The following is a 13,388-nucleotide window of genomic DNA, read 5'->3' as shown; positions in this document are numbered from 1 at the left end:
GGCCAGTGTGGGAACCTCTCTTCGGATTAGCTTTAAAGGACTTGGTTGAGTTAGTTAGAGGCCCTTATCCTTTGATGTCATCAGTCACCAAACATCTGTCCCCTACAACGTGCCCGTTCAATACAAAGGTTTCACCTGTCTCATGATTTCTTTTTAACTAATTTTGTTTTATAAAGCCATTTTTTTTTCAAATATAAATATCTAGCCTTTTTAAAAAGATGCCTTATTAAAACGCTGGCAGCCCCATGATGGTGATCCTCCTGTTTGAGGGATAATTTCACCTGTCCACGATGTACAGAGTCTAGAGACCACTGTGTTAGCCAGCCTTCTGACTCTAGAGCCCAGGAGGGCTGAAGCAAGGGAGAGGGAGTGATCTGAAGCTGGAATCCACCCTGGGAGTAGGACACAGATCTTTTTCTTTCAGCTCCAAGAAATGTAATAGAGAACATACTTATTGTTATTATTTGTTCTTGTCCTTTATGATCCCTCACCCAGAGGATCAGTATCACAGAGCAGTGTCTGTACGTTGGCCTCAGGCCTCATGAGGATGGGGGACTCTAAGAGACTAATTATACCTCCGAGCTGGGGACCCCCAGAGAGCTGGGAGGTAGGGCTAGTTTGAGGACTGCTCATGCCCTGGGGAGGGTGACCATCTCCCCACGAGGCCACTGGATGAATCCTGCTGCCCTTTCGCCCACAAGACAAAAGGACCCTGATGGGCCGTGGGGGCTGAGCCCCTCTCCCGTTTGCCCAGCTCCCCCAGCCACCATTTCTGCTCAGCTCAGGTTGTCTTAGGGGGTGCCGGGTTTGGCAGCCCCACACCCTGACAGTGCCCGTGAATGCTTCTTTCTGACTGGTGACCACCTGGGCCTCCAGGGGCTCCCCGCCCCTTTATACTCATGTCCCTGGCCACGCTGCTTCATGCCCTTCTGTGGCCTCAGCACGTCCATATGGGTCTGGGCCCATTCCGGGGAGGCATGGAGGGGGCACAGGAGGCTGGCATGTGCATCTGAACACAGCCCCTGCCAGGACAGCATCCTCTGGAGGGAAGGCCAGGGACGAGGCTAGGAATCCAGACCTTCCCATCAGCTTGCACTGAGTCCCCGGGAGACATTCTCAGATTTGAGGACATGTCTTTTCCCTGCTTGGTGAAGGAGGGACTGTCAGGTGGATGATGGAGAAGCTGGGCCTGTGAGGTCACAGCAGCTGCAGCCCAGGGTGAGGGCTCAGGGCGCAGAACACTGATGGTCTAGGCTTCGCGGAGAGGGGACAGGTGATTTGCTCTCCTGGGATCTGCTATCTCCTGGGCACATCCACCACGTGTCCCTGTCTTTCTTCTCTGACATCTCTGATGTCTCTCGTCCCACTTGCCCAGTGGCTCATCTGGAAGCCCCTCCCGTCACGCATCTCCCCTCCTGCTGTCCCTGCCTGCTTTCCAGAACAGGCTCCGACTCTCTGTCCTTCCCCTCCCTCCGACAGGTGAAGACAGAAGAGCAGATTGCCGCCGAGGAGGCCTGGTATGAGACAGAGAAGGTGTGGCTTGTCCATAAGGATGGCTTCTCGCTGGGTGAGTCTGGGGAGGCCCAGGGGCCAGGTGCCTGGGCCTCTCTGGTTTCAGGACTGGGCAGCTGTTGGGCCTCTGGGTCTGGCCAGGGCTGGATGGTGCACAGGGAGAAGGCAGGGCCGTGAAGGCCCCAGAGAGGACTGCCATGGCTTCCCAGGCCCATGTCTGTCTGTCTGTCTGTCCCTGCTTTGCAGCCACTCAGCTCAAATCCAAGGAGCTCAGCCTGCCCGAGGGGAAGGTGCGCGTGAAGCTCGACCATGATGGGGCCGTCCTGGACGTGGATGAGGATGACGTGGAGAAGGTTCGAGGGAGGCTGGTGGAGGGCACCAGAGGCGGGCCGTGTCGGGCTGGGCAGGCTGTCTGCTGGCGCGGCCAACCAGATCTGCTGCTTCTTCGGTGCCCACCTGTCTGTCCCATCCCGCAGGCCAATGCTCCCTCCTGTGACCGTCTGGAGGATCTGGCCTCGTTGGTGTACCTCAACGAGTCTAGCGTCTTGCACACGCTGCGCCAGCGCTACGGTGCCAGCCTGCTGCACACGTATGCTGGCCCCAGCCTGCTGGTCCTCAGTCCCCGAGGGGCCCCGGCCGTGTACTCGGAGAAGGTGCGGCCCCACAGACCCACCACCCTCTACCTCCCCACCTCGCCTGCCTTCCCCAGCTCTGCCCCTTCCACTTGGCATACCACGGGGCTCCTGTCCACATTCACAGTGACCTTGGGGACAGGAGTCATTTCAAGGGATGGGGACAGAAGCCTCACCCCCCACCTCACACAGAGGCCAGGACTTGACTGGTATCTGCATTTCCATGCATGACCTTAGCCTCCAAACCTTCTGGCTCCTCTGGAGTGAAAAGCCCAGAAAGGTGTGGGTCTTGGGGGTGAAGGCTGTCCACATGGGGCCAGCTAAGAACGCCCATCCCTTTTTTCCATTCCTCTCACACCCAAGGTGATGCACATGTTCAAAGGGTGTCGGCGGGAGGACATGGCCCCCCACATCTACGCAGTAGCCCAGACCGCTTACAGGGCGATGCTTATGAGCCGTCAGGACCAGTCCATCATCCTCCTGGGCAGCAGTGGCAGTGGCAAGACCACTAGCTGCCAGCATCTGGTGCAATATTTGGCCACCATCGCAGGCACCAGTGGGAACAAGGTGTTCTCTGGTGAGGCAGAGGCAACCAGGGAAACAGAATGGACTGGAGGGGGCGGTGCTGGAGAGGGGCCGGGCCGGAGGGAGAGGGGGTGGGGCGGGACTGGAGAGGGGGCGGAGCTGGAGGGGCGGGATGGGAGGGGGTGGGGCTGGAGAGGGGCGGGGCCGGAGGGAGAGGGGGCGGACCGGAGGGAGAGGGGCGGGGCGGGACTGGAGAGGGGGCAGGGGCTGGAGACGGGGTGGGGATGGAGGCCCTGCCAAGATACCAGCTCTTTTCCTCCCGGGCCTTTCTGTGTCCTCAAATCCCCTCTGTCCCCAGCAGTTCTGGTGTGAGTAACTGAGCCTTTGGGTACTAGGGGAGTAGCCACGGGCTGGGCCTCCCATTCTGCCTGGGCCTCTGGAGCCCGTGGCTGGGGGCGAGCAGCACCTGGCCCTCCTGACAGCCCCGGGGTTTGTTTTCTGCAGTGGACAAGTGGCAGGCTCTGTCCACCCTCCTGGAAGCCTTTGGGAATAGCCCCACCGTCATGAACGGCAACGCCACCCGCTTCTCCCAGATCCTCTCCCTGGACTTTGACCAGGCTGGCCAGGTGGCCTCCGCCTCTATTCAGGTGAGGGACATGCAGGGTAGTAAGAGACTGGCTGCCCGATTTCATGCCTAGAAACCAGACTCTCTCCTGTGCCTCATTTTCCTGAGATTCTGCCCCAACGAAATGGACCCCAGCCCCAGCAGGGCTGTCCTGCTTTGCCCAGAGCCTCCACATTCTGCCCACCCACCGTGCCTCCTGCCCTGGGTGGGGCATGGCTTGGCTTCCTGACTATCCGGGGGTGGCCCACACCTTAGTTGCTCAGGGCCTTCTCTCAGCCTGACTGACCCATGCAAGACTGGCCTGTCAGTAAAGTAAGGCCCCCTCTCTGAGGCTGGTTCCCTTCCATGCTTGTGAAATAGCTCACCCCGAGTGCCTGGTTCCCCTGGAGGCTGGGTTGGGTGGCAGGGCCTGTGATCTTCCCCAGCTCTGGGGTCTGCCCCCACGCTTGCCTGTGAGGTGATCTGGCCTCTGGTTGAGCTCCTGGAGAATAAGATGCAGCTGCTCATTGCCACGGGCCTGGTTGGGGAAGCCTGACCTGGGCCTGCCCTCCGGCCCACACACTCTATGCTGTGCCGCAGACCATGCTTCTGGAAAAGCTGCGTGTGGCCCGACGTCCAGCCGGTGAGGCCACGTTCAACGTCTTCTACTACCTGCTGGCCTGTGGGGATGGCACCCTCAGGTGAGTGGGACAGAGGGCACTGGGAGGATGCTCTAGGCTCCCACCCACTGACAGCTCCTGGGCTTTGCCCCCTGATTGCATCCCATGCCGGTTGTTTATTTCACGGCCGCTATGTGTTAGGCTATGAGCTAGGCCCTGGAGGTGATGAGCTGAATGAGCCATAGGCCTTGCCCGGCAGGAGCTCCCTGGCCTTGGACCCTGGGGGCCTGGCTATAGGTGAGGGGCACTATTGACCCTTCAGCATTCCCAGGGCTTGGCTAGGATCTCTGCTCCCTGTGACACCAGATCTAGAGAGGAAAGCACCCCGAGGTGCAGGTGGTCAGGGACTTGCCTGCAGTCCCATGGCTAGTGTGGGGCTAAGCTGGTGTTGGAGCCCACATACGGGCCAGAGACTGAGCCTTTTTTCCATTGCCTTCCATGCTGGCCCCCTTGCCTCGATGTTGGCTCCTCTGCCAGGCTCTTCCCTTTAGACCTTGGGCTTGCTGTCTGTGTTCACTGAAAAAAGGATAAATGATAAGGCTGAGCAAGCAGCTCAGGGTGCTAGCCTCGCATCCGGGCCAGTTAGGAAAGGTGCCTGATGGAAGGGCATGGTGGAGAGACGGAACTGAGTCTGGAGGCAGAGTCTCTGCCTCCACCCTGGTGGGGAGATGGACTCGGTGTGGGGACCCAGCCCTGCGCTAACGCCTCGTGTGTACCCCTAGGACAGAGCTCCACTTGAACCACTTGGCAGAGAACAATGTTTTTGGGATTGTGCCACTGGCCAAGGTGAGGGGCCTGTGTGTGTGTGTGTGTGGCGGGGAGGTTGGCACCCGGGGCCTCAGAGTAGGAGAAGCTTCGGGTGGCCTGGAGTGCCCCAGGGGAATAGCAGGAACCTGGCTCCAGGTGGGTGGCAGTACCCCAGCCTGGGCTGCCCTGAGGGCCTGGCAGCATGGGGATGGCTGAAGGGACACCCCGTCTGAGATCCGCTGCCCATGTGCCCGTCTGACCCTGCAGCCTGAAGAGAAGCAGAAGGCAGCTCAGCAGTTCAGTAAGCTCCAGACGGCCATGAAGGTGCTGGGCGTCTCCCCGGACGAACAGAAAGCCTGCTGGCTCATCCTGGCTGCCATCTACCACCTGGGGGCTGCAGGCGCCACCAAAGGTAACCCACCGTAGAGCCCAGCAGGCTGGCTGGTCACCCGGGAAAGCTGGTGGGCGCCCGGCCCGCCCCCAGTTCGTCTTCACCCCGCACACACTTGCCTATTATCAGGCACCTCTCTCTGGCTTGTCCCTTTTCCCAGTCCCCCTCATCAGAGCAGAAGCCTCTAAACACCCAGAGGAGCGTCTCTGCCAGTGATGGCCAGAGGCGACAGTGGCCGGAAGGGCTGTGAACAGCAGGGGGCTGGGGGGAAAGACTAGGGCACGAACTCAGAGTAGCCTGCCTCCCCCAGAATAACTCTCCTTCTGTTCCCTTCCTGACAGAGGCCCCCGAGGAGCAAGCGGGTAACTGACGTTGACCCCGACCAGGGGTGTAGGGGCCACCGTGCCCTGTCTTGGTGCTTGCCCTGGGCTCTCTCTGGGGGCTGGGCTTTTTCTATCAGAGCAGAGGGCACTGGCCTGGGAGAAGCCCCAGGTTTGAGGGTGGAAAGGGTGCCTGTGGGCAGCGGGGCTTCTCAGAGGCCCAGGAATAGCTTCTTCTACGTGCTTTGAGTACAGATCCTGGAACCTCTCAGGATGCCCTCCGTGGGGCATAGGTGGGGAAGGGTGTGTTGCTTCCTGGGGCTTCCCAAGGCCAGTTTCCCCTCAATCTTCCCTAATCTTCACTGGTTTGGTATTTAAGAGCCTCTTCCTCTTGCATGTCAGGGTGGAGACCACTAGGGGGAAGCAGGCGCTGTGGTTCTTAAGGGCCTCTTCCTCTTGCATGTCAGGGTGGCGGCCACTAGGGGGCAGCAGGCGCCGTGGTATCGAATGGGCTGCAGCTTCAGCATTAGTGCTTGGGGTCTCACGAATGGCTGGGAGCTTGGTGTGGCTTGGTCTGCCTTCCTCCGAGATGAAATGGATGGGCCGGCGCTCTGAGCGCCTCTTCGCCTCTTTCTCCTCCAGTATAGAGAAAGGGCTGCTGCTTCTGAACGGCACCTGGGGCGCAGGCTTCATCTTCCTCTGGGATAGGAAGGGCCCCAGGCTGTCAGCAGGAGTGAGGAAGCGCTGGTGGGTGGGAGGCCGGGTGGGAACAGGAAAGAGCAGGCATCATAAGGTAGGTACCTTATGATCCCAGCAGGTGGCATCCCTGCCAAAGAGGAAGCGGGCTCAGAGTTAAAGCTGCTCCGCACTTGTGGATGGGCGGGTGGATGGGCGTATGGTTGTGTGTTGAGGACGTTCTTTCCCTCTGAGGAGGTGACAGCCCAGGTTTCCTGTAGCCCTACTCAGTGCTGACTGCATGTGGAGAGCTCTGAGTGCGTCAGCACATGGACCTTGTTGAGCAGCGTCTGTTAGCTCTTCAGAGCTTCCAGGATTTGCTAGAGGGGTGTGTGTGTGTGTGTGTGTGCACGTGCACATGTGTGTATGTGTGGTAGAAAGTATTTTTGGGTCTCTTTCTGTGTGTGTCGGTGCGATTATATCCATACAAATACTATGAGGCTGTGAATGTGTGCATATGTGTGTGTGTGTGTGTGTGTGTGTGTGTGTGTTTCTGAGTTTCTGAATGGGGGTTGTGTTCTCTGTCTGGCTCTTCTTCACAAACCCCCACCCCCTACAGGCCCTACCCTGGGCCTGGCAGGCTCAGCTGATGACTGTTTGCTAACACGCTGTTTTTCTTTGCATGCTGCATGCTGGTCCTTTGCCTTACAGAAGCTGCCGAAGGTAAAACCTTGTTTCTTGTTAGCGTTCCCTAATTGCGGCGATTAGACGCGTGTTGGCTGAGGCGCGTCGTCCCAGCCCCCTGCAGCTCTTTCTTGCCTCCCCACTGTTGGGCCACAGTGGACATTTGAGATCTCCCCTGGTGGATGGATGGCTGGGGCGAAGGGGAAGGGCCCTAGTGTGTCCATGGAATGGGGGGGGGGGCGCCAGTACTCTTCTGATACACGTCCCCTGCCCCCCCACCACCAGGCACAGGCTGGTCTTGTGCTTTTCACAGGTGGGCCGGCTTGTCCTCTGTCCTTCCCCACCACTGGCACCTGGAGCCAAGCCCTCTAAAGGGGCTTTCCCAGCTGTTGGGGCGCCCTCTGGTGGCCGCAGCGTGGAGTTACCTCCTCTTTTTGGATCTGCTCATTCTCTCCAAGGGGCTTCCCTGGCGGCTCAGACAGTAAAGAATCTGCCTGCAATGCAGGAGGCTGGGGTTCAATCCCTCGGTGGGGAAAATCCCCCTGAAGGAAATGGCAACCCACTCCAGTTTTCTTGCCTGGAGACTTCTACGGGCAGAGGAGCCTGGAGGGGAGGGAGTCCATGGGGTCACAAAGAGTCGGAAACGCCACCCCTAAGAGACACAGGCGGCACTGGCAGCTGGTGGTTGTCCCTGTTATGCCTGGAGCCCTTGCTGATGTCTCAGGGCTCAGTTTTTTCCTTCTGGAGGGTGCCTGTTCCCTATCGCTGCGGGCGCGAGGGAGCCGAAGGGTACAGTGGTCATCAAGCAGCCTGAGGAAGGAGACCCAAGATGCTAGATTCTTTTTTCTACTTCATAGCTGGGCGCAGGCAGTTTGCTCGCCACGAGTGGGCCCAGAAGGCTGCGTACCTGCTGGGCTGCAGCCTGGAAGAGCTCTCCTCAGCCATCTTCAAGCACCACCACCAGGCTGGCACCCTGCAGCGCTCCACGTCCTTCCGCCAGGGCCCTGAGGAGAGCAGCCTGGGCGACGGCACAGGTACTCGAGTCCCGTGTGGTCAGAGGCCGCTTCCAGGGTGCACTGCCATCTCCGGGTGGGCAGACTGTTGGGCGAACAGATGTTCCATGCTGCCTGGGCCTGGGTGGGGGTGGGTAGGGAGCATGCCCAGGTATGGAGTCCCAGGGAGCAGGAGACAGAGCTGACCCTCTTGCCCACAGGCCCCAAACTGAGTGCGCTGGAATGCTTGGAGGGCATGGCATCCGGCCTCTACAGTGAGCTCTTCACGCTTCTCGTCTCCCTGGTGAACAGGTGGGTGCCAGGCACTCTCGGCTTCCTGGCCTGACAGAAGTAGGGTTGATGCCTATTGCCTGTGGGGTCGCTGAGGCAGAGCTAGCCTCCACCAGCAGCTGAGTTCTCCCCTCGGGTCCTGGGCTCCTGGGCGGGGATGGGGATCAGGCTTAGGGCAGGGTAGGCTGCCTGGCCACCGGGCACCACTCTGGGGGGCTCTGACCCGGCTCTCCCTGGGCAGGGCCCTCAAGTCCAGCCAGCACTCGCTCTGCTCTGTGATGATCGTGGACACCCCAGGCTTCCAGAACCCTGAGCAGGGTGGGTCGGTCCGCGGGGCCTCCTTTGAGGAGCTGTGCCACAACTATGCCCAGGACCGGCTGCAGAGGCTCTTCCACGAGCGGACCTTCGTTCAGGAGTTGGAAAGATACAAGGAGGTAGTACCTTGCCCCTGCCGCCTAGCCCCCCAGGCTCGCCTGGCCCTGGCACACTAGGGAGTCGGGGGGCATCTGTGGATGCAGTGGATTCCCTGCCGGCTGCTCCCTGCCCAGCTCTTTACTCTCTGACGTTTCTGTCCCCTGTGCTGTCTGGAGCAGGAGGCATTTCCTGCCAAGGGCGCATCCTTTCTTTTGTGGAGTTTGCTTTCCAAAAAGCCAAAGATGCTTGCAGGGCCCCTCCCTGGGAGCCCCTCTTTGCCCACCTTCAAGGCCACCTGCCTTGGCCCCATGAACCATCTCCGGGCAGTTCCTGCCTCCACGCATGTCTGGCCTGGCCTTCCCTGTCTCCTGATGTGTTAGGGTGATGACTAATTAAAAGGGTATCCCAGATGGGATCTGAGAATCCTACCTCACGTGGAGCTGAGTTAAATGAGCTGGGAGGTGTTGGGGGGTGATATTTATCTTGGATGAGAGAAGATTCAGGAGGAAAATGACCGTTGTTCTTCAAGTGTTTCAAGGATGAGTATGTGAAATCGAGAGTGGGCTAACTCCAGGTGGCCAGATCAGCGGGTGTGAGTAACAGGAATGTGTACGAGACTTTATCTCACTGTGAAGGAGGTGAGGAGAAGGTTAACTGTCCAGAGACACAGTGTGGGGCCTTGAGAGGTGGTGAGCGTCCATCAGTTGGGCTGCTGGAGTGTCCCTCACGCTCTGATGGGACGTTGGACTTGCTGACCCCAGTGTCCCCTGCCTGGCCTGCTCATAGGGCCGCACATGGCCCCGTGCTCACTATCACCCCACCTTCCTTCCTAGGAGAACATCGAGCTGGCATTTGACGACTTGGAGCCGGCCACGGATGACTCTGTGGCCGCCGTGGACCAGGCCTCCCATCAGTCCCTGGTAGGAATTCCAGGGAGGGCCTGGGCTGGCCTTTTATCTCCCTTCCTGTTCTTCTCCCTTGGTAGAGCCCTTCCCTTATGAACTACTGCCTGCCAGTCAGAGGGGACACTGTGGGGGGGTGGGGGGCGTGCAGCAGTCAGGCCCAGATACCAAGCACTTTGCAGTTGTGTGCCCTGCCCTCAGCTGTCAGCCGGTCTGGCCAAGGAGGGGACACTGTGACCTTCGGCCCTGGTGCCATAGAGAGCTTCGCCCCTGGGTGTCTGAGCTCAGGCCCTGTCCCAGCTGTGCTTCAAGTGTGTCTGCCAGGAGCCCTCGTACCACTTCCTTGCGGGTGAGGGCCTTGCTAGACCCAGAGGACACAGTCATCCCCTCCCCTTGTCCCCAAGTACAGGAACAAGCAGGGCAAGGAGGTGGCATTCTGGCCGAATATGGATACAGTATGCAGATATAAAACCAAGGGGCTGTGTGGGTGTGAGCCCTCACCCCTCATTCTGGGGATGGGCCTTGTCACCCGCTGGGCAAGCGTCTTGGGCACCTTGCTGCCTGGGGGACTGGCTGGCCTGATGGGCACTTAGAGTTCGGCAGTCTTCAGTTAGGGAAGCTTCATAAGGTGCTTGATTGAAGAACCGGCAATTTTGCCAGGTTGCTGATCTCCCTCCTCTGCTTGGATCCCACCTCCTTTCCCCCTCTCTCTGTGGGAAGGCTCTGGCCCAGGGGTGGTGCCCTGAGAGAATGAGTATCCATCCCCCTGGGACAAGTGCTTAATGTGCCCAAGTGCCCCCACCTCCCAGGGGAAGTTGGCTTTTCTTCCTGATACCTGGGCCCCCACCAAGGCCTCCCTCGAGAGTCTTTGCCCTTCCCAGGAGGTGGGCCAGTTGGCCCCGGGGACTTACGTGTAGCAGTGGGTCAGGTGGTGTGTTTGGATAGCGCTTGGCTGTCTCTTCCTTCCTCTGACCTCCCTCGCCTGATGGGCCTTGGCATCAGCAGCTGCACCTCCGGGCAAAGGAGCCCCTGGGCACCCCGCCCGCCACTCGCCCCTCCAGTGGTTGCCTGCTCATTCCTGCCACGCAGCTCCAGCTACTCTGTTGCCCACCGGTCCGTAGCCACCTTCTGCTTCCTCCTAGTCCGCACAGACCCCCTTGGGCAGCTGGGGTCAAAGAGGGCACTGCTCTTACTTCTCTTGTCCCCAGTCCCTAGAGGCCAGCCAGAGTCCTTCCTGCCCAAGGAAGACCTGGGAACTGCATAGAAAAGGCACCCTCACACCTAGTTATTTGGTCTGTATGGGGAATTAGAAACAGAATTCAGTATTTCCACATTCTCTTGGAAAACTGGGGAATTTACCAACACTCTCAGGCCCAGGTTCTTCCAGGATGGCAGGTGGCTGCTGCTAAGTGCCGGCTGGTAGGTGCTGACACCTGTCCCTGGTCACCCCAGCTCTGCCCGTTTTAGCTGCTACATGCGTTAAGTCAACCGTCTTAGGCTTTCGGCACTCAAGTTTATGACCTTGCAGTGACCCCACCCTCAGAGCTCTAGGCCCTCTCTGCGTTCTCCCCTCCCGGGGGGACCAGGGGTCACCCCACAGCCGTCTCTTACCTCTTACTGACAGCCTTCTTTGGGCCAACCTCTGTACAGACCTGCTCTTTAAATGTGCCTGGAAGGTGATACCCAGAGAGTGCAGGCAACATAGGGCTCGCTCAAGCCCCCCTGACCTCCCAGGGACTGAAGGTGGAGGAGAACCTCTGGACGGGGGCCTGGCGTTCATAAGAAGCCTTCAGTCTTTCGGGACTTTGGACACAGGTCCTAGGAATCATGTCGTGCTGTGGGCTTCTCTCTCTGGCCCTTCTTTCTGCTTGCTGCCCACCTGCTCCACAGGGTGGCAGCCGTGAGTGGCAGGAGCTGGAATGTATGTGTGTGTATCCATGTAGCATGTTTAGAGTGTGTGGTTGGGAACCAGTGGTCCTGGCCGCCACCCCCGTCCCCCCCACCACAGCTCCGTGTGACCCTGTGGGATTTCTTTCCATCTCCCCAGGTCCGCTCGCTGGCCCGCACAGACGAGGCGAGGGGCCTGCTGTGGTTGCTGGAAGAGGAGGCTCTGGTGCCAGGGGCCACGGAGGACACCCTCCTGGAGCGCCTCTTTTCCTACTATGGCCCTCAGGAAGGCGACAAAAAAGGTGGGTACCCCTGGAGGGCAGCTCCCCGCTTCCTCTCCTGAGAACCTGGTTATGTATATATGAGTCCAACTGGCCTTGCCTGGGGTGGGGCTCACTGAGTCCGTGGGCTTTGTGGTAGGGGGGTCTGGGCACTGATGATCTGAACCTTGCTTCCTCCCCACCCTCAAACCAGGCCAAAGCCCCCTCCTGCGCAGCAGCAAATCGCACCATTTCCTCCTGGGCCACAGCCACGGCACCAACTGGGTGGAATACAACACAGCCGGCTGGCTGAGCTACACCAAGCAGAACCCAGCCGCCCAGAATGCCCCCCGGCTCCTACAGGACTCCCAGAAGTAAGAGTGCCGCTCGCTCTCCCCACCCCGGTTTTCTCTTCTTGCTGTTTGAGGATTTCCTCTGCAGTGTCTCTCTCGGGTGAGGGAGGGGAGGGTCTCCCCTGCCAGGGTCCCCCACACACACCCAGATAACCTGGACCCCTGGCCACGGTCATGTTGGGGTGGTGGGGCGTCCTAAGAGCTGTGCGAAGGGGCAGCCGGCCTCTACAGGCTCCATGAATGAGACCTTTCCCCTCCCTGGCCTCCCCTCCCCCGGCAGAAAAATTATCAGCAACCTGTTTCTGGGCCGGGCGGGCGGCGCCACGGTGCTCTCAGGCTCCATCGCAGGCCTGGAGGGCGGCTCGCAGCTGGCGCTGCGCCGGGCCACCAGCATGCGGAAGACCTTCACCACTGGGATGGCGGCGGTCAAGAAGAAGTCCCTGTGCATCCAGATTAAGCTGCAGGTGGTGAGTGTGCCTGCGGGGGCGCCGGGGCACTTCCGGAACGCTGGCAGGTGGCCAGGGGCCTCCTGGGCTCACTGAGGTCACCCGCGCCCGCTCAGCACCCCACTGGCCTCGGTCGCGGCTTGCGGGGGTCGGGTGGGGGGCACGGTCCTTCCTCAATGTAGCCGCCTGTGAGTGGTCTCCGGGGCCTGGTAGCCTGGTAGGGGCAGGATTGGCTAGGCTCAGCAGTGTCCTGGCCGGGGGAGGGGAGGGGGGCCACCTGCCATCCTGCCCAGAGTGGAGATGCTGGTACCCCGGTCCCCGCCTCCTGGCTCGGGCTGTCAGCGCCCACTGAGGACCGATCCTTCCGCTTCGGCAGGACGCCCTCATTGACACCGTGAAGAAGTCCAAACTGCATTTCGTCCACTGCTTCCTGCCGGTGGCCGAGGGCTGGGCCGGGGAGCCCCGCTCCGCCGCCTCCCGCAGAGTTAGCAGCAGCAGCGAGCTGGACCTGCCCCCGGGAGAGCACTGCGAGACCGGCGGCCTCCTGCCGCTGGACGTGCCACTGCTGCGGGCCCAGCTCCGGGGCTCCCGCCTGCTCGACGCCATGCGCATGTACCGCCAAGGTGGGGCCCTTCATCCCAGAGCCGCCCCTGACCCTCCCCACCGCGCTAACAGGCCCCCCCACCCCGGGGTCTGGAGGGGAGCTTCTCCCCTCCCGTCTCCCACCGGCCCTGGACCTCGCTCTTCTCTGTCACCGCCTCCCCTGGGGTCTCTCCCTGCATCTCTCCAGCTGGGTCTGTTCCTTTCGCTCTTTCTCTCCATCCTGCTGATCTTCCTTCTCTTCCACAGTCCAGCCCTCTTCATCCCGGCCCAACTGCACCCCACATGCCCTGTCCCCACAGCTCTCTCCTTCCCCTCCCCTGGTCTGGGCAGGCCAGCTCTGCCCACAGCTGACCCAGTGTCCTACTGGTACAGCTGCCTGTAAGAAGGGGCCAGCCCCGCAGTGAGAAATGAGGTGCTAACTCTTTCTGAAGAACTTGAAATTTCCAACAAAGGTCAGATAGACCCTTTCT

At 60.2% G+C, this 13,388-nt stretch overlaps 1 protein-coding gene across 14 annotated transcripts in view; it reads left to right on the top strand.

The window, feature by feature from the left end:
* Positions 1-13,388, top strand: part of MYO18A (myosin XVIIIA) — a 101,173-nt gene that overhangs the window by 53,543 nt on the left and 34,242 nt on the right. For 7 of the 14 annotated variants that reach the window (XR_003506878.1, XM_027518753.1, XM_027518749.1 and 4 more), the window contains 18 exons: positions 1,480-1,567; positions 1,759-1,865; positions 1,989-2,165; positions 2,508-2,721; positions 3,174-3,316; positions 3,874-3,974; positions 4,676-4,739; positions 4,968-5,112; positions 5,433-5,453; positions 6,798-6,809; positions 7,628-7,804; positions 7,984-8,074; positions 8,295-8,487; positions 9,301-9,387; positions 11,417-11,558; positions 11,731-11,890; positions 12,150-12,336; positions 12,692-12,938. Coding sequence is in view for 13 of the 14 variants with exons in the window: in XM_027518753.1 (XP_027374554.1) it covers positions 1,480-1,567; positions 1,759-1,865; positions 1,989-2,165; positions 2,508-2,721; positions 3,174-3,316; positions 3,874-3,974; positions 4,676-4,739; positions 4,968-5,112; positions 5,433-5,453; positions 6,798-6,809; positions 7,628-7,804; positions 7,984-8,074; positions 8,295-8,487; positions 9,301-9,387; positions 11,417-11,558; positions 11,731-11,890; positions 12,150-12,336; positions 12,692-12,938 (2,356 nt within the window). In the remaining variant the exon portion in view is untranslated. The remainder of the gene's footprint in view (positions 1-1,479; positions 1,568-1,758; positions 1,866-1,988; positions 2,166-2,507; positions 2,722-3,173; positions 3,317-3,873; positions 3,975-4,675; positions 4,740-4,967; positions 5,113-5,432; positions 5,454-6,797; positions 6,810-7,627; positions 7,805-7,983; positions 8,075-8,294; positions 8,488-9,300; positions 9,388-11,416; positions 11,559-11,730; positions 11,891-12,149; positions 12,337-12,691; positions 12,939-13,388) is intronic. The other 7 variants (XM_027518762.1, XM_027518761.1, XM_027518755.1 and 4 more) reach the window with 2 other exon arrangements.

This window comes from Bos indicus x Bos taurus, chromosome 19 (genome assembly GCF_003369695.1).
Source record: "Bos indicus x Bos taurus breed Angus x Brahman F1 hybrid chromosome 19, Bos_hybrid_MaternalHap_v2.0, whole genome shotgun sequence".
Taxonomy (NCBI): Eukaryota; Metazoa; Chordata; class Mammalia; order Artiodactyla; family Bovidae; genus Bos; species Bos indicus x Bos taurus.
The sequence above is the reverse complement of the archived record's forward strand: the minus strand, read 5'-3'. Positions and strand labels throughout refer to the sequence as shown.